At 42.3% G+C, this 23,541-nt stretch overlaps 1 protein-coding gene across 1 annotated transcript in view; it reads right to left on the minus strand.

The window, feature by feature from the left end:
- Positions 1 to 3,260: 3,260 nt before the first annotated feature.
- LOC128528519 (tetratricopeptide repeat protein 9A) overlaps positions 3,261 to 23,541 on the minus strand; it is a 27,300-nt gene continuing 7,019 nt past the window's right edge. Inside the window, exons 2-3 of the mRNA XM_053501388.1 lie at positions 12,928 to 13,110; positions 3,261 to 3,551 (exon numbers count right to left, since the gene is read on the minus strand). Coding sequence (XP_053357363.1) covers positions 3,469 to 3,551; positions 12,928 to 13,110 — 266 coding nt within the window. The 3' untranslated portion in view covers positions 3,261 to 3,468. The remainder of the gene's footprint in view (positions 3,552 to 12,927; positions 13,111 to 23,541) is intronic.

The following is a 23,541-nucleotide window of genomic DNA, read 5'->3' on the forward strand; positions in this document are numbered from 1 at the left end:
TCTGCATGTTCTCTAGTGGAGTTTGGCGTTCCGCAGGGTTCAGTTTTAGGTCCACTGCTTTTTTCCCTTTACATGCTTCCTCTGGGCAACATAATCTGTAAGCATGGTATTAGTTTTCATTGTTATGCTGACGATACACAGTTATATGTCTCAGCAAAACCTGATGAGAAAAAACAGCTTACTATAATTGAGCAATGTGTGCAGGACATAAGAAATTGGATGCTAATTAACTGCGTAATCCGGATAAGACAGAAGTTTTAGTCATAGGACCGCATACAGCTAGGAGTAAAATTTTAGATCACACTGTAACTTTAGATGGCCTTTCTGTTCCATCAAGTGCAACAGTGAAAGACCTTGGTGTGATTATTGATTCCAGCCATTTATTTGAAGCTCATGAAGATAATATTACCAGGATAGCATTCTTTTACCTCAGAAATATTGCCAGGATAAGAAATTTATTGTCGCTAAACGATGCAGAAAAACTAGTTCATGCTTTTATCACCTCTAGGTTGGACTATTGTAATGCCTTACTGTCTGGTTGTTCAGCTAGTTGCATAAACAAGCTTCAGCTACTCCAGAATGCAGCAGCGAGAGTCCTCACTAGAACCAGAAGATATGAGCACATCACCCCTATCTTATCTTCACTCCATTGGCTCCCTTTAAAATTTTGCATTAATTTTAAAATACTACTCTTGACATATAAAGCATTAAATGGTCTCGCGCCGCAGTACCTGAGCGAACTGCTAGTGTCTTACGATCCGCCACGCCTACTTCGATCAAAGGATGCAGGCTGCTTGTCAGTACCGCGTATTATGAAAAATACAGCTGGAGGCGGAGCTTTTTCTTACAAAGCCCCCAAATTATGGAATAGTCTTCCAAATAGTGTTCGGGACTCAGACACAGTCTCAGTGTTTAAGTCCAGGCTAGAAACCTATTTATTTAGCCAAGCATTTTTATAAATAGATTAGCCATAGGTAAAGGAGAAGATCTGGGGGACTCATGGACGTAGAGTATTATGGTGAACTGGTATGTTTAGATGCTGTCTTCCTCACTCTCATTGATCACTCAGGTTTGCTGATGGTGAGGTGATTGTTTGCTTTACATGTCAGGAAGCCCTCATGTCTGTGTTTCCTTCTGGCTCCTTCTGAAGATCTCGTCACATGGATGCCCCGTGTGTCTCTCTGGGATGCGTCTGGTGTCTGGGAACGATTCTCTCTACCTAGAAGATGGTTCTGGCCTTGACTGGTGTTGGCAACTGTTTCTCTGGGGACTTGACAGTTCGATAGTTCAGGACTGGAACTTCCTACAAGTCTACCTGGGTCTTCAATAACTACCTGGACTCCATATTAACATGAACTAACATCAGCTATTATAGCTGAACTGCCTCCCACCCTACACACTGTATAAATGCAGATCATTTACTGCTTTCTGTTATCACCCAGATGAGGATGGGTTCCCTGTTGAGTCTGGTTCCTCTCAAGGTTTCTTCCTATTACCACCTCAGGGAGTTTTTCCTTGCCACTGTCGCCCTCGGCTTGCTCACCAGGGACAAACTGACCATTTTGATTCATACAAATTCACATTCCATACAAACTTAAATAATTCTTCTGATTGTGTAAAGCTGCTTTGCGGCAATGAAAATTGCTAAAAGCGCTATACAAATAAAATTGAATTGAACAGATTTATGGATGCAGTGAGAGAGGACATGAAGTTTGTTGGTGTGAGAGAAGAGGATGGAAAGGATAGGGTTAGATGGAGGCAGATGATTCGCTGTGGCGACCCCTGAAACGGAACAGCTGAAAGACAAAGAAGAAGACTTTTTACTTCTATTTAAGTAATATTATTCTTAAAGTACAGATACTCTTAATTGAGTACATTTTTTTGCCTACTCTACCCACCTCTGGTCATAATTTTGTCTCCCATTTGTATTTGTAGTTTTATCAGCTGCGGCAAAACTTCCTCATTAGACTGAATCAGAACCTCGGCCGAGTTAATGCGTTCTTCCGCTTCTTTCACCCTTTTGCAGACTATGTTAATGTCTTCTCCTATACCGTTTTTTTAATGTTTGAAGTCCTTCCTGAATTCTCTTATTAAATTTAAAATTAGACTTTAAGTTGGCTTCCTGCTCGGGCTCTCCATCCGTATCTAAGCGTGTATTCTTTTTCATATTGCTAACAGCTCTTAAATTGTCTTTCTTTCTTTTGTTGTGTTCTGTACATTGTGTATGAGTTTTCTAGCATTTCTGTAAGAGATATGTCTACACTTGAGTTTTATTTCTATTAATAATAGAAAGTTATATCGGGCACTTTTGTAACTTGTCATCTGGACCATATTTACCTATGCTGCCATAGCCTAGCCCGCTAGACCATAAGGCCCCCACACAGAGTTTTATGCTAGCTAAGCTAATATCTGTGTTCTTATAAAGTCATATAGAACTGCGCCTCCAGAAAGCCACTTCTACTGTCTTAACAGTCACCAGGAGGCGACCTCTGGCTCTAAAAAACAGTGTTGTTGTTTTTTTTAACATGCAAAACATGCAGTTGCTTAAATGACCAATAGAAGCTCCAGAACTGAGTCAATTCTCATAGAACCCCATGTCAAAATGTCGACCTTTACAACAGACATAGATATGTTTACAACCTGGTATAAAAATAAAATATGTATAAAATTGTAAATAATCCGTTTAAATTATATTAAACCATAAAACTACCGATTTGAATAAGTGCTGCAGTGCAGGTGTCAAACCGTTAGCTGTTTGCTATTTGTCAATGAAGATAACCAGCTAACTGGAATCACTGTAGTTTAACTCACCAAGAAAAGCGTAGGAGTCCACGCGGGACGGCATGTGGGTACTGGGTTTCAAGTGCAAAATAACATTAGCCATCTTAGCATTTAAGCTAGCTAGCCTGTGGTAACTGAGGTAAGTAGATGTGTCTGTTTTGGCCATTAATAGATTAACTGTGGTTTGGGCGGAGTCATCTGCTGCCAAGATGACGACGACCAGAGCGCAAAACCTGTTTGGTGGGCGTCACTGAGGGTGTGTCCAGATCTTTTTATACACTCTGTGGTTCTTGTCAGCTGCTTTCTTAGCTAGCATGTGAGCTAATCACAGACAGCCTTAACCCTAAAATCAGTAACGCACACTGGAAGAACACAAATACAGACTTTATTACACTCAGTATGACACTGTGCCTTGAGGTTTTGTTGTATTTCATTTTATGATTGGTGAAGAAAACAGGGCTTTTCGCATATCAGTCTCTGTCCGTCTGCCCGTCTGTCCGCCTGTCTGTGTCTGTAATGACGCTGGCTCAGTGTGCTCTACCGGACAGTTGAGTGGCACTCAAGACGTTCGTGTTTCATGCAGATAGCCGAAACGGTGATCAGTGAAGTCCACATTAATGTTATAAAGATCCCACTATGTGTGTGTGTGTGTGTGTGTGTGTGTGTAAACAGCAGTGGTCAAGTGAACTACACAGGGTCCTTCTTCTCTCGCTGAGCGATTCGGCGGATCTTCATCTCAGTCAGCTGGATGTAGCGGATCACGTTGGTATCTGTCACACACACACACACACACACACACACACACACACACACCACAGTAAGACTGAAACAGTAGTTTGAAGGGGTTGTCATTGGGGGTGTTTATAACACTTATTAGACGGCCAAAAATATTAATCTGCAAAAAACCTGTTTTACAAATAACACACACACACACACACACACACTGACACACATCTGTTTCTCCTCTGTTTTCTGGCAAAAGTAACCAAAATAATTATTGTATGTGTAATGGTTTAGCCCGTGTAATTCAGGGTGTTTTCTCACTGGGTGAGAGCACTTGGCCCCGGGACCAGCTGGTTTTTGTTTATGAGCATGCAAGCGTGCTCTGCTGGAGAATCAACCCCTGGACAATTCATGCGTTCCTGAGCACGGTGGACAGGACATGTGGCTCAAAAGTGGAAGTTCACTGTGATGTGACACAATCACTATTTGACCTGCAACACAAACATCGATGGCTGCTAAAGGGATCTCTTTGGAGCAACAAAGAAGTCAATTGTCTGTTTGAAATTTGGACAGAAAAAAGAGAAAAAAATGACATTATGGGTGGATAATACATACAAGAACTTAGAGATTCGAGAACAGACGCACGGGTACAGCAAGAGAACTGAACAGTGCAGCGCAAAAAAATCCAGCTCCAATACCACAACGCACAGGATGCACTTGGCAAAGTCCTGCAGCTCCACTGATGAAAAAGACCAATTTTAGTGGTATGATGCCGTGGACAAAATTATTGGCAAAAAACAATGATCAAAACAAATTGGGTAAAAGTCAGAACCCTGCTGTCCCACAACACCAACAACCTCACCTCCCTTGTCTGAGCCTGTTTTCAGATTTTAATTTATACAGCCAATTTGGAGATATCCTGCGCATGTGCTTGGGTAATTTGTCAGTTTGAAACATTAAATGAGTAAATTGCATATACAGTGAAATCTTGGAGAGTAACGCGGTTTGTGAGTATTCCGCAAGACAAACAAAGATTTTTTAATAAATTTTTAATAAAAATATGAAAAAGTCTTGGTTTACGAGTACCACGTATCATGTATAACGCATGAGCGTAATTGTGGGTAATCGTCTCCCCTGCTGGGTCTTAGCGCTCGTCTCTTACTGGTATAATCAACATCCGTGCACGCGTGTACTGTTTACTATAACACTGCGACCACATGTCTGTGTGTAAAACATCTTTTATTTTGTGTTTGTATATGTGTGTGTGTGTACAGCGCGCGTCTACTGTTTATTATAACATGTGTATGCGCGCGTGTACACAAAAAAAGCAAAAAAAGAAAGTTTAATTAGAGAGGTTAAAAATCCATTTTCTCTCTCTCTCTCTGTGTCAGCCTGCACTTTGTCATTGGACACTGTGCCGCTTCTCTCTCTCTCTCTCACACACAACTCTTCTTGCCTTCACACACACCCCTCCTCCCCTCACTTTCTCACACACACACACACACACACACTCTTTCTCTCTGCTCTACACAGAAACACTGCTCTGTCGCGATTCTTTTTAAAGATAAAGTGCAGGTTAATTTGTTTTATTTTTACTTTACAGCAGTGATTCCGTTTGTAGACGCTGACACAAGTGTCATTAATGATATTCCTTGTTAATTTTTCGATAAAACAGTGTTTCCATTAATTTGGTGTGTGCATGTGTGTGGGTGTGTGAAAAACTCAAATAAAAGAGGAAGAAAATTTACTGTGTAAGACAAGAATGGTGGGTGGGGGGGGGGTGTCTAATTCCTCCTCTCCTCTTACTTTAGCTTCACACACAAACACACGCACACACAACGCCTGCGCACATAAACGGAAACACTTATCTGTTAGGATTTATTTTTACTTATTTTTTTAAAGGTAAAGTGCAGGTTAATGTATTTATGTATTTATTTCTGTTGGGCTGTGCAACCAATCATATGAGTTTCCATTATTTTTTATAGAGAAATTCGCTTTGTTTTATGAGTGTTTTGAAATATGAGCCCATTATACTTGTAATCCAAGGTTTCACTGTCATGTGAGGATGAGGCTTTTGGGTTATCTTACAACAAAAGTAGCTCCAAGTGCTCCTTTGTGTCTGCTAAGTTTAAGGCCCCAGATAATTACCCTATTAAAAATGCAAACGAGTAGAATACAGTTAAAGTTTCTTTCATGTATAACCTTTCTGTTTATACCCCAATACACTTTAGAGACACTTACAAAAAGTAAGATGTTGATGATCCACAAAGGCTCCACACACAATTTCATGATTACACAATTACCAAGTAACCGCTGTGACAAAATTTGGACGTTGGAACAATTTGACTTGTGCAAGCATCCTCTCAGCAATGCTATTATGGTTGTAACCATCAGTTAATTTCTAGCTTAAAGCTTTCATATTGTCTTGCGGACAGACACTTTGGAGGAGACACCGGCTGAGACGTCTGATAACAGCAAAGGAAAAGAAGCAAGCAAAAGAAAGAGGAAGGCGAAAACTGACGTTTCATAAACATGCAAAAGAAAAAATTTCACAGTGTTCATGCTTGCAGAGCGGAGCTGGCAAATGCATAAGCAGAAAATGTTGGATGCATGGACAAAGGCTCCGAAAATGGAGATGGAAGAACGTCGCCTCTAGATGCTGAGGGAGAAACGTGTAGAGTTGGGCAGACTTATTAACGTCATTGCAGTGTCTCCTTCATTCCAACACCACACACCCTCACACCTGCAATCTCTTTCTCCTCCTCACTACTACCACCACACTGCTCTGGACACTTCAAATTACCACCCAGTGCTAGGGAACCACACTTTTGTTCTGTTGCAAATACAGGTTATTTCTTTAGATTTAATTGTAATTTACCTCAAGTACCATTTACCTTTCATACCTATTGGACCTACTGCACAAATTGCACAAACTGCTAACTCCTACTATTGTGCGTACAGTTTACATTTTGGTTCTGTAGTACGCTGTACTTTAGTTTATACTCTTGCACTTACTGCTTGTATTCTTACATAATGTGTCTAGAACACTTGCACAAGGTTGTTTTACTTTGAACTCATTAATAAGTAAATTGTTTGTTTAAATCGCTCAAATCCACACTCATCTTGGATATTACAGTATAAATCCATTGTTAAAAAAATACAACAGACACTTCAATGGTTCACTTTAAAGGTTTGCTGTGAAGACATTGCACCGCTTTCAGGGTACGGTTTCATTAACCATGGAAGGAGTGGCTATGCAGCATCACCTAACATTACCACCGGTACATCGGCACCCATAATCCGCTCTGTGAGCCTGGGAAACAGTGCCCCATCCTGACCTCGGTGAAAAACACTGAAATTCCTAAACACTCATAAACTCCGTCTTAAGCCGATGGTCCACCACACCTTGAAGAATTACTGAGTAGAGTAACATGTAACCTGCAGGAGTTTCTGATGGAGCTAAAACGTCTATGTGCTTCCCATCGATTTCAATTCAATTCAATTCAATTTTATTTGTATAGCGCTTTTAGCAATTTTCATTGCCGCAAAGCAGCTTTACATAGTCAAAAGAATTATTTAAGTTTGTATGAAATGTGAATTTGTATGAATCAAAATGGTCAGTTTGTCCCTGGTGAGCAAGCCGAGGGCGACAGTGGCAAGGAAAAACTCCCTGAGATTGTAATAGGAAGAAACCTTGAGAGGAACCAGACTCAACAGGGAACCCATCCTCATTTGGGTGAAACAGAAAGAGTAAATGATCTGCATTTATACAGTGTGTAGGGTGGGAGGCAGTTCAGCTATAATAGCTGATGTTAATTGATGTTAATATGGAGTCCAGGTAGTTATTGAAGACCCAGGTAGACTTGTAAGAAGTTCCAGTCATGAACTATCGAACTGTCAAGTCCCCAGAGAAACAGTTGCCAACACCAGTCAAGGCCAGAACCATTTTCTAGGTGGAGAGAATCATTCCCAGACACCAGACGCATCCCAGAGAGACACACGGGGCATCCATGTGACGAGATCTTCAGCCAGAAGCGGGGCACCAGGATGGGTCAGACAGGTCCGGAGGGCAGAGGGAGTCTGGATCACTGGCAGCTCAGGAACGACATGTGTAGCTCGACAGAGAGAGAGAGAAAGAGTGAAAGGGGGGGACAGGAGGAGAGAGGAAAAAGAAAGAGGGGGGGAAAGAGAAGAAGAGGAGAGATGGCAGTTAGGTATGGTCACAGTCACACAATGTATAATGTGAATGTATATTAACTGTAGAGTGCAAGCAGAGACTCCGGCAGGACTAACTATGACAGCATAACTAAAAGGGAGAGCCAGAAGGAAACACAAACATGCAGGGGAACTGAGATGTAAAGCAAACAATCACCTCACCGTCAGCAAACCTGAGTGATCAATGAGAGTGAGGAAGACAGCATCCAAACATACCAGTTCACCATAATACTCTACGTCCATGAGTCCCCCAGATCTGCTCCTTTACCTATGGCAAATCTATTTATAAAAATGCTTGGCTAAATAAATAGGTTTTTAGCCTGGACTTAAACACTGAGACTGTGTCTGAGTCCCGAACACTATTTGGAAGACCATTCCATAACTTTGGGGCTTTGTAAGAAAAAGCTCTGCCCCCAGCTGTATTTTTCATAATACGCGGTACTGACAAGCAGCCTGCATCCTTTGATCGAAGTAGGCGTGGCGGATCGTAAGACACTAGCATTTCGCTCAGGTACTGCGGCGCGAGACCATTTAATGCTTTATATGTCAAGAGTAGTATTTTAAAATCAATGCGAAATTTCATCGACAGCTCAACCACACTGCTGGAATCCCCACCGATCACAAAAACCTTGAATGTTGGCTTTAGGTTCTTTTTCAGATGGCGTTTTAATATACTGTGTGGGTAATTTTTCCACAATAAGAGGGGCAACATGATTAGCTATGGTATAAGCTGTAAAAAGGCCAAATTAATGAGAAATTGTCCGATATTTAACGTTGCTCAACAGGCACTGGACTTCTCAGCCGGGTTTTGTCAGATGTGGCCAAAGGACGTTACACAACTGTAGAAACGATGTCTTCCTTACAGTATGTGAAAATTTCGTAGCCATTTCTGGTCTCACCAGGTCACAAGCACATGATGCCACTACACACCAGACCTCTCTTCAACCCAGATGCAACTGAGGGAGAACAGAAAGTACATGATTACATACGCATCATATATTACATGTACCTAGGCTATTCATTAGACTTTATACATTATATACCATATAATTACCATTACCCAGTTGGGTTCTTATAAACACTCTGTCTACCTTTTATACTCCATTGCACATACTGTTAACCTTTTATATGTACATTCGTTTGTAGGACACTTAGGTTTCTTAGGTTAATTTGTAGCATTTATTGTAGTTTAATAGTACTTAACTGTATTTATTCTATTTATCTTTTTACACAAACTATTTATCAAATTTTAATGTGCTACAATGTTAGCGAAGTCTGGAGAGGCCTCAGAACCATCTTAGGCCACAAAGATCAAAACTCTTTCCCCATGGGGGATGTGAGGTGGGCAAATGAACTGAATCACTTCTTTAACAGGTTTGATTCTTCTAGGATGTCCTTAACATTGGCTGCAGACACCCCCACCCCCACTGCTGCTGTTCCACCTCTGACCCAAAGATCACTCAACACCTCCTCTACACATACTGCTCACTTGTCCCCAACCCCAACCACAGCATCCAGTACACATCCAACACACGGCTTCAGTCTGTCTCTCTCAACCATTCAGGTCAGGAGGGAACTTAGGAGGATCAAAGCCAGGAAGGCTGCAGGTCCAGACAGCATCAGCTCAAGAGTTTTCAGGTCATGCACAGATCAACTTTGTGTTTTAATATACTGTGATGGAGCTCATTTTCAACATGAGCCTATAGCTGGGGAGAGTTCCAAAGCTCTTGTGTGGTACCAGTGCCGAAGACTCCACATCCCAAGGACCTAACAGCTACAGGACGGTGGCTCTGACATCCAACTCGATGAAGAGCCTGAAGCGACTGGTCCTGGCTCAGCTTTGGCCCCTGGTGAGCTTATCACGGGACCCACTTCAGTTTGCTTACCAGCCTGGCACTGGAGTAGAAGATGCCATCATTCACCTACTGCATCGTTCCCTCTCTCACCTGGAGACCTAGAGACACTGTGAGAATCATGTTCTTTGATTTCTCCAGTGCCTTCAACACCATCTTTCCCACAATCCTGAGGAACAAGCTGGAGTACACAGGAGTGAATCATCACCTCACAACATAGTGTGTGAGAACTCAGGGCTGTGTGTCGGACATGGTGGTCTGCAGTACGGGGGCTCCACAAGGAACGGTTCTGGCCCCGTTACTCTTCACCATATACACTGCAGACTTCACTTACAACTCCACCAACTGCTTCCTGCAGAAGTTCTCCGATGACAGGGAACTTAACAAGGACTTTGTGCAAAGGAACTACCACGAGATTAATACTAAAAAAAACAAAGAGCTGGTGGTAGACTTCCGCTGGTGCTAGACTTAAACATTCTCCACTACAACCACTGAACATCCAAGGCATGGTCATTGAGTCTGTGGAGAGCTATAGGTACCTTGGTGTTCATCTGAACAATAAACTGGACTGGACTCACAATTTAAAAGCACTCTACAAAAAAAGGCAGTGCAGGCTGTACCTGATGCGGAGGCTCAGGTCTTTTGGAGTGCAGGGCCCACTTCTGAAGTCCTTTTATGACTCTGTGGTGGCATCAGCCATCTTTTTTGGTGTGGTCTGCTGAGGCAGCAGCATCTCTGCTGGGGACAGAAAGAGACTGAACAGGCTGATTCGGGGAACCAGCTCTGTGCTAGGATGCGCTCTGGACCCAGTGGAGGTGGTGAGTGACAGGAGAATTGTGGCTAAGCTGTCATCCCTGTTGGATAACATCTCCCACCCCTTGCAGGAGTATTTGACAGCACTGACCACCTCCTTCAGTGGCAGGCTGCTGCACCCACGATGTGGGAAGGAGAGATTCCGTAGGTCTTTCTTGCCAACTGCTGTCAGACTGTATAACTTATACTCTGACCACATACGCACAAGCAAACGCACAAACGAACAAACACACACATCAAATACACCATGGCAGTTATGTGTAATAGTATGACGGAACGTGCAATTTTTCGGGGAACCACCATAACTGGGCAAAGTGCAATTTGAAACATTTAAATCATTTAGAATATTATTGTAATTGCCTGTCACTCACTCTCTGTATGTATACATATACTCTTTGGGTACAAACATATTACTTAGTCAACTGTGTTTACTTATTGTCTAAATATATATTTATGTAAATATTTTTTTACCACACAGATGTCCATATTCTATAGCCAGATTGTATAGTATACATTTATACTGTTAGTATTTTTTATCTTATTCCCCCCCCCCCCTATTTTTATTTTATTTTACTGTTGTTTCTTAATTTTTAACTTTGTACTGTCCACTTGCTGCCATGGCAAAACAAATTTCCCACTTGTGGGACTAATAAAGGTTTATCTTATCTTATCTTATCTTATCTTATCTTATCTTATAACTCAAATTGTTTCACGAGAGCACTAATCTAATACCTACTGAACACAGACCTCTTGTATGACCTTTGTCTGTATATAAAACAATCTACATACACACAACCATTTTTCTAACAAACTTAACAAGTTTAGTGTTTTCAATTTCACTGTGGAAATCAGAAGAGAATCTGAACGACACCAGGTTACTCACCTCATGGTTGACCGCGAGGCTATGAGTAAAGTTATAAAGGCATTCACCAATTCCTCGTGTCTCTTCAAAAATCGGTGTATCCGCGCAGCGCTACACTTTTCATCCTCTAAACTGCGCGATAGATGTGCAAGTAGGAAGGCGGTTAAGAAAGCTGTTGTTTTTGTCCCAAAAATAATAACAACATCCACAGTAACAGTGTTGACTCCAGAGCGCTTTCTTCTTTTTCTTTCACCATGTTGGTGGAAGACAATCCAACTACGTATCTACTGACACCTACTGTTTCTGGTTGGGTAAATACGCAAGTGTGCCTGGGATCTAAATCGATGTTCCCAATATGCACAGGGATTTGACGAGGATGGGGTTGCTCGGGAATGGAACGGAACAATCGTTCCCAGTGAGAAAACGCCCTCAGGCTACTGTTTATGTTCAGAATGAAGGCAGAGATATGTATCTCATTTATACAACAGTTAGTTCTGAGCGAGTAATCTGATTGGACGAGAGGCGTTATTCCCCGAGTGATGATAACAGACAGTAACGGCACTGTGAGGTGTAACTCTGTGTATGAGTGGGCGTGTCCCAGGTGTTGTCCAGTGGTTAATGACACTAACTGTGTGTCTCAGCGTGGGTGAGAGTAGGTCTGTACGGTCCGCAGTACTGAGGAGAGAGCAGCTGTCTGACTAAACCCACATTCACACCCAGTCACAGAAGGGAACCAGTAAGAGTTTAACACCACTCACTCACTCACCCACTCGCTCGCTCACTCATCCACCCACCCACTCGCTTACCCGTTCACTCACCCACTCACCCACTCACTCCCTCACTCACCCGCTCGCTCGCTCACTCACCCACTCACTCACTCACTCACTCACCCACTTACTCACTCACTCACTCACCCACTCACTCACTCACTCACCCACTCACTCACTCACCCGCTCGCTCACTCGCTCACTCACCCACTCACTCACTCACCCGCTCACTCACCCGCTCACTCACCCGCTCACTCACCCACTCACTCACTCACCCGCTCGCTCGCTCACTCACTCACCCACTCACTCACTCACTCACTCACTCACCCACTCGCTCACTCACCCACTCACTCACTCGCTTGCTCGCTCGCTCGCTCACTCACTCACCCACTCACTCACTCACTCACCCACTCACTCACTCACTCACTCACCCACTCACTCACTCACCCGCTCACTCACCCGCTCACTCACCCACTCACTCACTCACCCGCTCGCTCGCTCACTCACTCACCCACTCACTCACTCACCCGCTCGCTCGCTCACTCACTCACTCACCCACTCGCTCACTCACCCACTCGCTCACTCGCTAGCTCGCTCGCTCGCTCACTCACTCACTCACCCACTCACTCACCCGCTCACTCACTCGCTCACCCACTCACTCACTCACTCACCCACTCACTCACCCGCTCACTCACCCGCTCACTCACTCACTCACCCACTCACTCACCCACTCGCTCACTCACTCACCCACTCACTCACTCACCCACTCACTCACCCACTCGCTCACTTACTCACCCACTCACTCACTCACTCACTCACTCATCGTCTATTACCGTTTAATCCTGTATTCACTACTCTCACCCTGTTAATTACACTACTGTTGCTTGCTCTGTGTGTGTGTGTGTGTTGTGACCTGTGGGTTCCTGTTTATGGGACTCCTGCAGGTAGTGGAGGGCGGAGTTATAGTCTCCCAGGTGATAATAGGCCACGCCCGAGCGGTAAAGAGCTTTAAAGTTTTCTCCCTCCTTCCTGAGAACCTTCAGACAGTACTCCTTCACCCGCTCGTAATTCACCAGCTCCATCTGTAACAGACACGCTGCATACACACACACACACACACACACACACACACACGTCATTGTTGCAAATCAGCTGAACAGAATAAAAAAAAATGATGGAAGTTTGTATGAGATGTGAGTGTGTGAATCAGAATGATCAAATCGTCCCTGATGAACGAGCCGAGGGCGACGGCGCAGAGTAGAAAATGAACAGATCACTCTCTGTGACACTCGTTCTTCTGAGTCACATTAAAGACTCGTTCAAAAAGAACGAATCGTTCAATAATGACCCATCACTACCAGTTACGATTATAATAACTATAACTATAAATTCTACTGTCTTACTACTGAGCAGCCACACCGATGCATTGCTTCAACCTGGCTTGTTGTTTGTTCATTAATGTTTCATTAAATTTACTCCAGCTACTTTTGGGGCTGGGGATGGCTCGAATCTTGCCTGTTAGTCGCTGTACAAGCAACTTTGTCGTGCACTACACTGTTTTACTCATGGTACTCGAGTGTCCTGAATGCTCCTGCGGCACGTCTCATCACTCCTTAGCTGTGTTTGTGACTCTCAGTGCTTTGAGTCAAGTAATACTACTCATTATTTTTATTGAGTGTGTTATTCAAAACATTGTTTATACAACTTTACACTGTTCAGCTTAGTTTTATTATGCCAAAGTGTTTTTACTTTTGGGCTCCTGAAGGATCCTTAACACTTCTGCACAGAAGGTCTTCCTTTTTTCTCCTTCTGTCTCATAGTTGCTCTTCCACAGCTCCATTTCACTTACTGGTGTGCCAGTATTAGAGACCCCCAGTTTTAATTTCTCTCTTTTGGGACAAATCCCTACTGTAGCTGAATTACCTCTGTCAAGCTCCTTCCCTGAGATCAGTGCCCTTTCCTGACTGGTCCAGTGCATGGACATAGATTCTGTAAATACAGTGCAATATTTTGTTAAATGCCCCCACCCTTTGCTATCGAGGTGTCCAGTATTGTAACCCTTGTTAGCAATGTAGACTTGTAACAATGTCAGCGTAAGCTTAATGCAGGACCCTAGAAAGCTCATTATTTACTTTTTTTTTTTTAATTCTGCAATATTTCCTATATTACAGTTTTTTGAATGTGTGGTTAAACTGGCGCTGATGTTACAGGTGACCAAAAGTGGAACTGAAGCTGGCTGTATTTATCTGGAGTCAGGGGGAGTCTCTGGAGATGATCACCATCACAGCCAGCACTCACTACAGGAGTCTACGTCCTGCAGCCAGGTCTGAAACTGCCTAAGTTGTGTATTGACCGTCAAGTCCCCACAATATAACAAGTTACACTGCCATAGTTTACAAAGGAGTGATTTCAGTCGACGGGTAAAGTGGTGCTCATCACTGCACACACTAGTCCCCACAATATGTTTTAACCTGAAACTTCACACATATTTTTTTTCTAAAACTTTTCACTGTTCAGCTTAGTTTAAATATGCCAATAGTCTTTTACTTTTAACATTATTAGTGACTGTAACTGTACCCGTTACAGGTGACAAAGTGCCTGTGGATCATTACGCTCTACACTCACTACATGAGTCTACGTAAGGAAACTAGTTATGCAATTGTGTGTTATAAATTTTTTTTTTTTTACATGGTAAATGTCAGGTCCCACAATGTACAATCTCCCCTATACAGTCCTCTCCCTGTGTTGTAACATGAAACAGCTTGAATTTATCTTATTTAACAAATGTCCAGTTTAAGGTTGGTTATTCAGGTCTGACTTCATTAAATTGACTTCATTATAGCGTTACTGAGTCTAGACTGAATGACTGAAGAAACCCCAGATCATAACACTTCCAGGTTTGTACAGTGGACACTATGCATTATGGGAGAATCTCCATCCAAAGTCTAATCTTTATGCTCCCTAGCAAACAGAAGCCATTTTTCTAAGAAAAAGTTTTTCCACACAGCTGTTTAGTTCTTATCACATTCAATGCATATGGAAATGCTCTTTCACTATAAAACATGTGATTTTACTTGCCATCTTTTAAGATGCACCAAGCATTAAAGTGACCTACAAACCCCAATTCCAATCAAATTGAAACGTTATGTAAAATGTAAATAAAAAAAAAAAATGACCTACAAAACCTTGTTGACCCATATTTAACAGAAAATGCTACAAAGACAAGATATTCTAGGTTCAAACTGATGAAACTGATTGTCTCTTGCAAATATTCACTCAATTTGAATTTGATGCTTGCAATACATTCTAAAAGATCTGGGGAAGAGGTATTTCCACCATTGTGTTACATCATCTTTCCTTTAAACAACACCCAATAAACATTTGGGAACTGAGGATACTTATTGTTAAAGCTTTGTAGATGAAATTCTTTCCTATTCTTGCTTTAATGTATCACTTCAGTTGCTCAAAAGTCTGGGGTCTGTGTTGTCGAATTTTGCACTTCATAACACTCCCCACATTTTTAAAGGTAGACAGATCTGGACTGCAAGCAGGCCAGTCTAGTACCCGCACTCTTTTATTACGAACCCAACACATGCAGAATGTGGCTTCATCTAGCTGAAATAAGCAGGGGTGCCCCTAAAAAAGACATCGCTTGTATAGCAGCATATTTTGCTCCAAAACCAATATGTACCTTTCAGCATCAATGGTGCCTTCACAGATGTGCACGTTACCCATACCATGGGCACTAACTCACCCCATACCATCACAGATGCTAGCTTTTGAATTTTGGGCAGACAGCAATCTGAATGGTTCTTTTCTTCTTTAGGTCGGAGGACGCGACGTCCATGGTTTCCAAAAACTTGTCAGACCACAGCACACTTTTCCACTTTGGTTCAGTCCATTTCAGATGAGATGGGGTCCAGAGAAGCCAGTGGCATTTCTGGGTGTTGTTGATTTTATGGCTTGTGCTTTGCGTGGTACAATTTTGAATTTGCACTTGCAGATGTTGTGGCAAACAGTGTTAACTGACTTGTCCAAAGTGTTCCTGACCTATACCTGAGCCCAGGTAGCAATATCCTTTACAGAATGATTCCAAGATGGTGCCGGTGAGGTCGGGTGCTGTCACGACTGCTCCGACCCCCTTTTCTTTGTTTTTGATTTTAAAGTTAGTTTTCAGCGTTTTAAAACCGGCAAAATCACCAGCATCGAGTATAATAGGTATGATAGAGACACTCTATTGGTATACAATGTACTCACAATTTGACGTTTTTAACTCCGGATCCGAGCTGGCCGAGAGAGTTTCTGAGGGAGAACACAAGACGCGACATCAACGTCCAGTCACTGGAGAACAAACTTGATGACCTCAGGGCCAGGATAAAGTTCCAGAGAGACATTCAGGACTGCAATATCCTCTGCTTTACCGAGACATGGCTGAACCCAGCGGTGCCGGACCACGCCATTCAGCCGGGAGGTGGTGTGTGCTTAATGGTGAACAGCAGCTGGTGCAACAGCGCAAGCAATCCTCTTACACGCTCCTGCACAGCACCAAACACAACACCGGGACGCTGCGCTCATTGTGCCGGGGGATTTTAATAGTGCCAACCTTAAACGTGCAAATTCAAATTCAAATTTTATTTGTCACATACACAGTCATACACAGTACGAAATGTAGTGAAATGCTTATACGACCGCCAGTGACCCTAAAAGAGAATTAAAGTCTACAAATAAGAAATAAATATGAATAAAAGAAATACGATAGAAAATTAAATAGAAAAATTAAATTAAACTAGGAAAAATAGAACTAAAAATAAAAATAGAAATATGATGTGCATAAAAATAGAAATATACTGTACAAATTGAAATATACTGTACTGGGTGTGCAAATATACATAAAACAAAGTGTCTTTGTGCAGAGGTTATTAAAGTGTCTTTGTGCACTGGTCCAGGATGTAAACGTAAACATGTAGTGTAGTTGTGAAGGTAGGTGTGCAAAGTTATTAAAGTGTTTTTCTGCAATGGTCAAAATGCAGCGCCAAACTTTCATCAATACACATCACCTGCCCCACCAACTGGAAAGGACACTGGACCACTGTTACACGACAGTCAAGGACGGCTACAAGGCACAATCTTGTCCACCATGTCAGACCACGCCGCCATCTTCCTCATGCCAAAATACAAACAAAGGCTAAAACGTTCAGGAAGTTTAGGTTCAGAGGGAGGTCGCGCGCTGGACGGACCAATCGGTGGGCGCGTTACAGGACTCGCTCAATGACGCAAACTGGGACATGTTCAGAAACAGCTCCAATGATGATGTCAGCGTGTTTACGGAAGCGGTTGTAGAATTCATCGGGTAACTAGCAGATGATACCGTGGGGAAAAAGACTAAACCATGGGATAAAACCATCTGCGACGCTCTGTGATCTCGCACCGCTGCCTACAACACAGGACTTGCGTCGGGGGACATGGAACCGTACAAGGCTGTGTCATAAAAAGTCTGGAAGGCGGTGAAAGAGGCGAAGCAGCGCTACGGGAGGAAACTAGAGTCACAACTCCAACAGAGTGACTCCAGGAGCTTGTGTCAGGGATTAAGGACAGTAACTAACTATAAAGCATCCACATCCGGTATGACTAACGCGGCCGTGACTCTGGCAGACGAGCTGAACACTTTCTATGCTCGCTTCACGGCTGCAGCTAAAGACGCTAGCAATGCTAATGCTAGTGCCGCTAACGGCTGCAGACAGGAAGTCACTGCCAGCACCGGAAACGCGTTCATCATCTCCGAGCATGACGTGAGGAGAGCCTTCAGGAGAGTGAACACCAGGGAAGCAGCAGGACCAGACGGCATCTCAGGTCGTATCCTCAGAGCCTGCGCAGACCAGCTAGCACCTGTGTTCACTGAGATATTCAACCTCTCTTTATCTCAGTCGATGTGATCCCGGTGATCCCCACATGCTTCTAAGAGTCCATATGTAGCCCTCATCTCAGTAGTGATGAAGTGCTTTGAGCGGCTGGTCAAGGACTTCATCATTTCTTTATTACCAGACACACTGGACCCACTACAGTTCGTTTACCGTCCAAACCGTTCAATTGACGATGAAATCTCTCATCTCCTTCTCACATCACTTACTCACTTAGACACTAGAAGGGGGAATTATGTTAAAATGCTTTTCATCGACTACAGCTCTGCATTTAATACCATAATTCCCTCTACACCTCCTTCTAAACGTCAGTAAGACAAAGGAGTTGATAGTTGACTTCAGCACTAAGCAGGAGAGAAACTACCAGACCCCCATCATCAACGAGAGCCCAGTGGAGAGAGTGGACAGCTTCAGATACCTCGGTGTTCACATCACGCAGGACCTGTCATGGTCCTGTCACATCAACACAGTGGTGGAAAAGGCCCGGCAGCGTCTCTACCACCTCAGACACCTGAGAGACTTCAGACTGCCCTCCAAGGTGCTCAGGAACTTTTACTCCTGCACCATAGAGAGCATCCTGACGGGAAACATCTCAACCTGGTTCGGGAACAGCACCATGCAGGGCAGACGAGCTCTACAGAGGGTAGGGCTGGACAATAGTTCGATATTAATATATATCGCGATAGAAATTTTGTCAATAATGGTGATGCGATTTTTAAACACATTGAGCCAACAGTTTTTCTCTCTCGTGCGCTGCGGAATTGTGGGTAATCGTCTCCCCAGCTGGGTCTTAGTGCTTGTCTCTTACTGGTGTAATCAACATCCGTGCACGCGTGTTCCGTTTACTATAACACTGTGGCCACATGTGTGTGTGAAACATATTTAATTTTGTGTTTGTTAGCGTGTTTGTACAGCGCGCGTATAAAGCAAAAGCAAGTCTTATAGAGGGTAAAGATCCATTTTTCCTCTCCTCTCGTGTTTCGCGACAGAGCGGAGTTTGTGTGTAAGGCAGAGAGTATGTGTGTGCGAAGCCGAAAGGAGTTGGGGGTGGGTGGGGGCTGTGTGTGTGTGTGTGTGTGTGCGCTTCTGTTAATTCTACTAATAAGCTGAGTCTGAGAGTTTTATTTATTTGATAGTTTATTTCACATTTCTTGTTCGTTAAGGCCTAATACAAATAAAAAGTGAACCTTATTTTTTTTTTTACTGTTTTATTAAAAAAATATTATATATATTTTATTATGAGGAGCCTGGAGGTATTATAGACTTTGAAAATTCAGTTTGCAGACATCCATTGTGTGTGTCCTCTGCAGTTTTTTCCTGAGGCTTTTGAATATTGTCCATATCGATTTCGGAATTATATCGTATCTGTCATGATGCCGGCGTGTGTGTTTTAGAGGGATAATTGTAGGAGGCGAGCTCACGGTTCAAATAAAGGGTTTTTATTAAGCTTTCCACACCAAAACAAAAGTATAGCTCTTTTCTTAGAGCTATTTCGGCACTTTACTGAAAACACTTAACAAAACACAACCGACATAAACTATAATACTATAACAAAAGCTAGACGCCTGACTGTGTTTCAGTCAGGCTATTTATAATGAACTTAATTACTTCCCTCGCTTCAGGTGACTGCCTACGTCACCTGACCGAGGTGCAACCTGGGACATGCAGTACCCACTCAAACATAAACAAAACTACAAACATAACATAACCAAAACCAGTCTTTGGGCGGAGGAGGAGCTTCTTCCCGCAGGTGATACGGTCTCTCAATCACAATCACACCACCACACAGTACTGACACACACATTTGGTTTTTACACACACACTGGACATTCTGGACATTCGTTTACACGAGTGGCCACTGCACAACTACACCTGGTGATCATTAGTTAAATCACTCTATCACAAGACACTTTAAATAAATCATTTTAAGCATATTTGCACTGCACAAGTCACTTTAAATATGTGGACTGCACAACCCTGGACATAACCATTTTTTTAACCACCATTTATTCTAACTTCATTCCACATAAAAATGACAAATCTATACCTACTTTGTACAGCTGTTATTATTGTTCTATATTTCTTCATATATTTTCTATATTGTATATTTTTGTTGTACAGTTATTTTATTTTAACTTTAATTTTATATTTTATTTTATTCTTTCCTAGTTAAGTTTACCTTTTTATTTTATTTTTCATATTTATTTCCTATTCAAAGTCTTTTATTTTAAGGTCACTGGCGGTCGTACAAGCATTTCACTGCATATCGTAATGTGTATGACTGTGTATATGACAAATAAAATTTGAATTTGAATGATGTCTGTTTTTATTGCAGTGTGATCAGGTCATGGCAATTCAGTGTTGGTTTTTGGCCTTACCGCATATATGCAGAGATTTCTCTGGATTCTCTGAATCTTCTGATATGATCTGCAATTGGTGAACCACACCCCTTTCTTGCTTGTGAATGACAGATGTTTGGGGATCCTCCTTTTGTACCCAATCATGTTTCAGGTTAACTTGTTCAAGTTAACAGGTGTTTTTGGAGCATTCGCCAACTTTCCCAGTCTTTTGTTGCCCCTGTCCCAGCTCTTTTGGAACATGTTGCAGGCGTCAAATTTAAATTGAGTGATGACTTGCAAGAGACAATTAACTTTATCAGTTTGAACACTGCATATCTTGTCTTTATAGTGTTTTATATTGAGTATAGGTTAACAAGGATGTTCTGTTACTTTTTATTTACGTTATACTCAACGTCCCAACTTCCTTGAAACATTGGATGTTTACCTGACCACCTTACTTTCATGGATCTGAGGGTTCAGCACTATCCTTTAAGTTGTAAATAAAGCATCGGACAGTTCTTTATTCTATTCTAGCACTTAAAGCAATCAATAAGGATTGTTCTTGATGAAAGATATTTTAAATTAGCATCTCATGATCAAGTTCAGCCTAAAGTTTCACATTTAGATTTTTAGTGCTTTACAGGTGTAGGACAGGAAGAGCTTCATAAACTTATCACCTCAGCTAATTCAACAACGTGCCTGTTAGACCCAATCCCAACCAGATTTTTGAAAGAAGTGATGCATACGGTTCGGTTGGAGAGCCACTTCTAAACATTATTAATTCCTCATTATATTTAGGTCACGTCCCTAAACCTTTCAAGTTGGCAGTTATTAATTTAGACGCAAATAAAATAACAAATTATAGACCGATTTCAAACCTCCCCTTTTTATCAAAAATATTAGAAAAAGTAGTATCAGCTCAAATATGCACATTTTTGCAGGAAAACAACATCCTTCAGAGTTTTAATCAGGCTTCAGGCCCCATCATAGTACAGAAACTGCACTAGTTAAAATTGCGAACGACTTGTTTTTAGCTTCGGACCAAGGCTGCACCTCAATACTAGTCTTACTTGATCTAAGTGCTGCATTCGATACTATAGATCATAATATTCTCATAGATCGCTTATACAAAATCACATAAGTATTCAGGGACAGGCACTAAAATGGTTTAGATCATACCTGTCTGATCGATACCATTTTGTAGATCTAAATAGAGAACTGTCTGGTGTAATGCCAGTGAAATATGGGGTCCCACAAGGGTCCGTTTTAGGACCTCAGCTGTTCTCAATATACATGCTTCCCCTGGGTAACATCATTAGAAGACATGGGATTAGTTTCCATTGTTATGCTGATGATACTCAATTATATATCTCAACAAAACCAGACGAAATACCTAAATTGTCTAGATTAACCGAGTGTGTCCAGGACATAAAAGATTGGATGACCAATAACTTCCTTTTACTAAACTCAGATAAGACAGAGATATTACTTATCGGCCCAAAAACCCGCACACAACAGCTTTCACAATTCAGCCTGCGTTTAGAAGGATGTACTGTTACTACTAGCTCAACAGTAAAAGATCTGGGCGTAATATTAGACAGTAACTTGTCCTTTGAAAATCATATTTCCAATATCACAAAAACAGCCTTTTTCCATCTTAGAAATATCACCAAACTTAGGAGCATCCTATCCGTATCTGATGCAGAAAAGCTAGTTCATGCATTCATGACCTCCAGACTGGACTATTGTAATGCATTACTAGGTGGTTGTCCTGCATCCTCAATAAACAAGCTACAGTTAGTCCAAAATGCAGCCGCCAGGGTTCTCACTAGATCCAGAAAATATGATCATATAACCCCAATATTATCATCCCTGCACTGGCTACCTGTTCAGTTTAGAACTAGTTACAAAATAGTATTACTTACATACAAGGCTTTAAATGGTTTAGCTCCCACATACCTAACCAGTCTTCTGATACGCTATAATCCACCACGCTCCTTAAGATCACAAAACTCTGGACTTCTGGTAATTCCCAGAATTTTAAAATCTACAGGGCAGGGCTTTTTCATATTTAGCTCCAAAGTTTTGGAATAGCCTTCCAGACACTGTTCGGGGAGCAGACACGGTTTCCCAGTTTAAAAGTAGACTCAAGACGCATCTCTTTAATCTGGCATACGCGTAACTCATCCCATAACTTCATACTCCAGTACATCTATCCTGAATGGAAACTACACTAATTCTCTCCATCTGTTCTGTACTTTTCTACCCATCCCGAGGCATCTGGAGATTGTACCAGCTTCAGTAGATAAAGGCCAACCCTGCGAGGTTTCTAAGGCATCTTGAGAAGGACCAGCTCCAGCTAGATTCTGCTTTATGATGGTTGGAGCTACACATCCTGCTCCTGTGCTCCCAGTGATCCAGACCCCATCTGCCCTCTGCACCTACTGACTCCCTGTGCTGAACTGGCCTTCATGTTAAGTTAAAGAATTTCTGTTAAATTGTACTTTCAGCTGCATAACACAGATGGTGTTATATCATCTCTATCTGTTTCACCCAGATGAGGATGGGTTCCCTGTTGAGTCTGGTTCCTCTCAAGGTTTCTTCCTATTACCATCTCAGGGAGTTTTTCCTTGCCACTGTCGCCGTCACCCTTGGCTTCTTCATCAGAGACATTTCATTCATTATTTATTCATTGATCTTATTATTATCTAGACACATTTTTACATTTACATTTACATTTAGGCATTTGGCAGACGCTCTTATCCAGAGCGACTTACAAAAAGTGCTTTAATGTTTACATAATTGGATACATACTTACACTGGGTTAACTAGGTTAATAACTAAGTGCCATTAGTCCAACACAACTAAGTGGGGTTTTTTTTGTTTATTTATTTTTTTCGGGGGAGGGGGGGGTTAGTCCAAGTACTGGAGAAACAGATGAGTCTTGAGTCGTCGTTTAAAGATAGTCAAAGTCTCTGATGTACGGACATCTAGAGGAAGTTCATTCCACCACCTAGGTGCCAGAACAGAAAAGAGCCTGGATGAATGCTGCCCTCGATCCCTGAGAGATTGTGGGATGAGGCGAGCAGTGCTGGAGGATCGGAGGGAACGTGGTGCAGTTCGTGGTGTAATTAGCGCAGAGAGGTAAGTGGGTGCTGGGCCATTTTTAGCTTTGTAGGCAAGCATCAGTGTTTTGAATTTGATGCGGGCAGCTACAGGAAGCCAGTGCAGGGAGCGGAGGAGTGGGGTGGTGTGGGAGAATTTGGGGAG

The sequence above is a fragment of the Clarias gariepinus genome, chromosome 8 (assembly GCF_024256425.1).
Source record: "Clarias gariepinus isolate MV-2021 ecotype Netherlands chromosome 8, CGAR_prim_01v2, whole genome shotgun sequence".
Classification (NCBI taxonomy): domain Eukaryota; kingdom Metazoa; phylum Chordata; class Actinopteri; order Siluriformes; family Clariidae; genus Clarias; species Clarias gariepinus.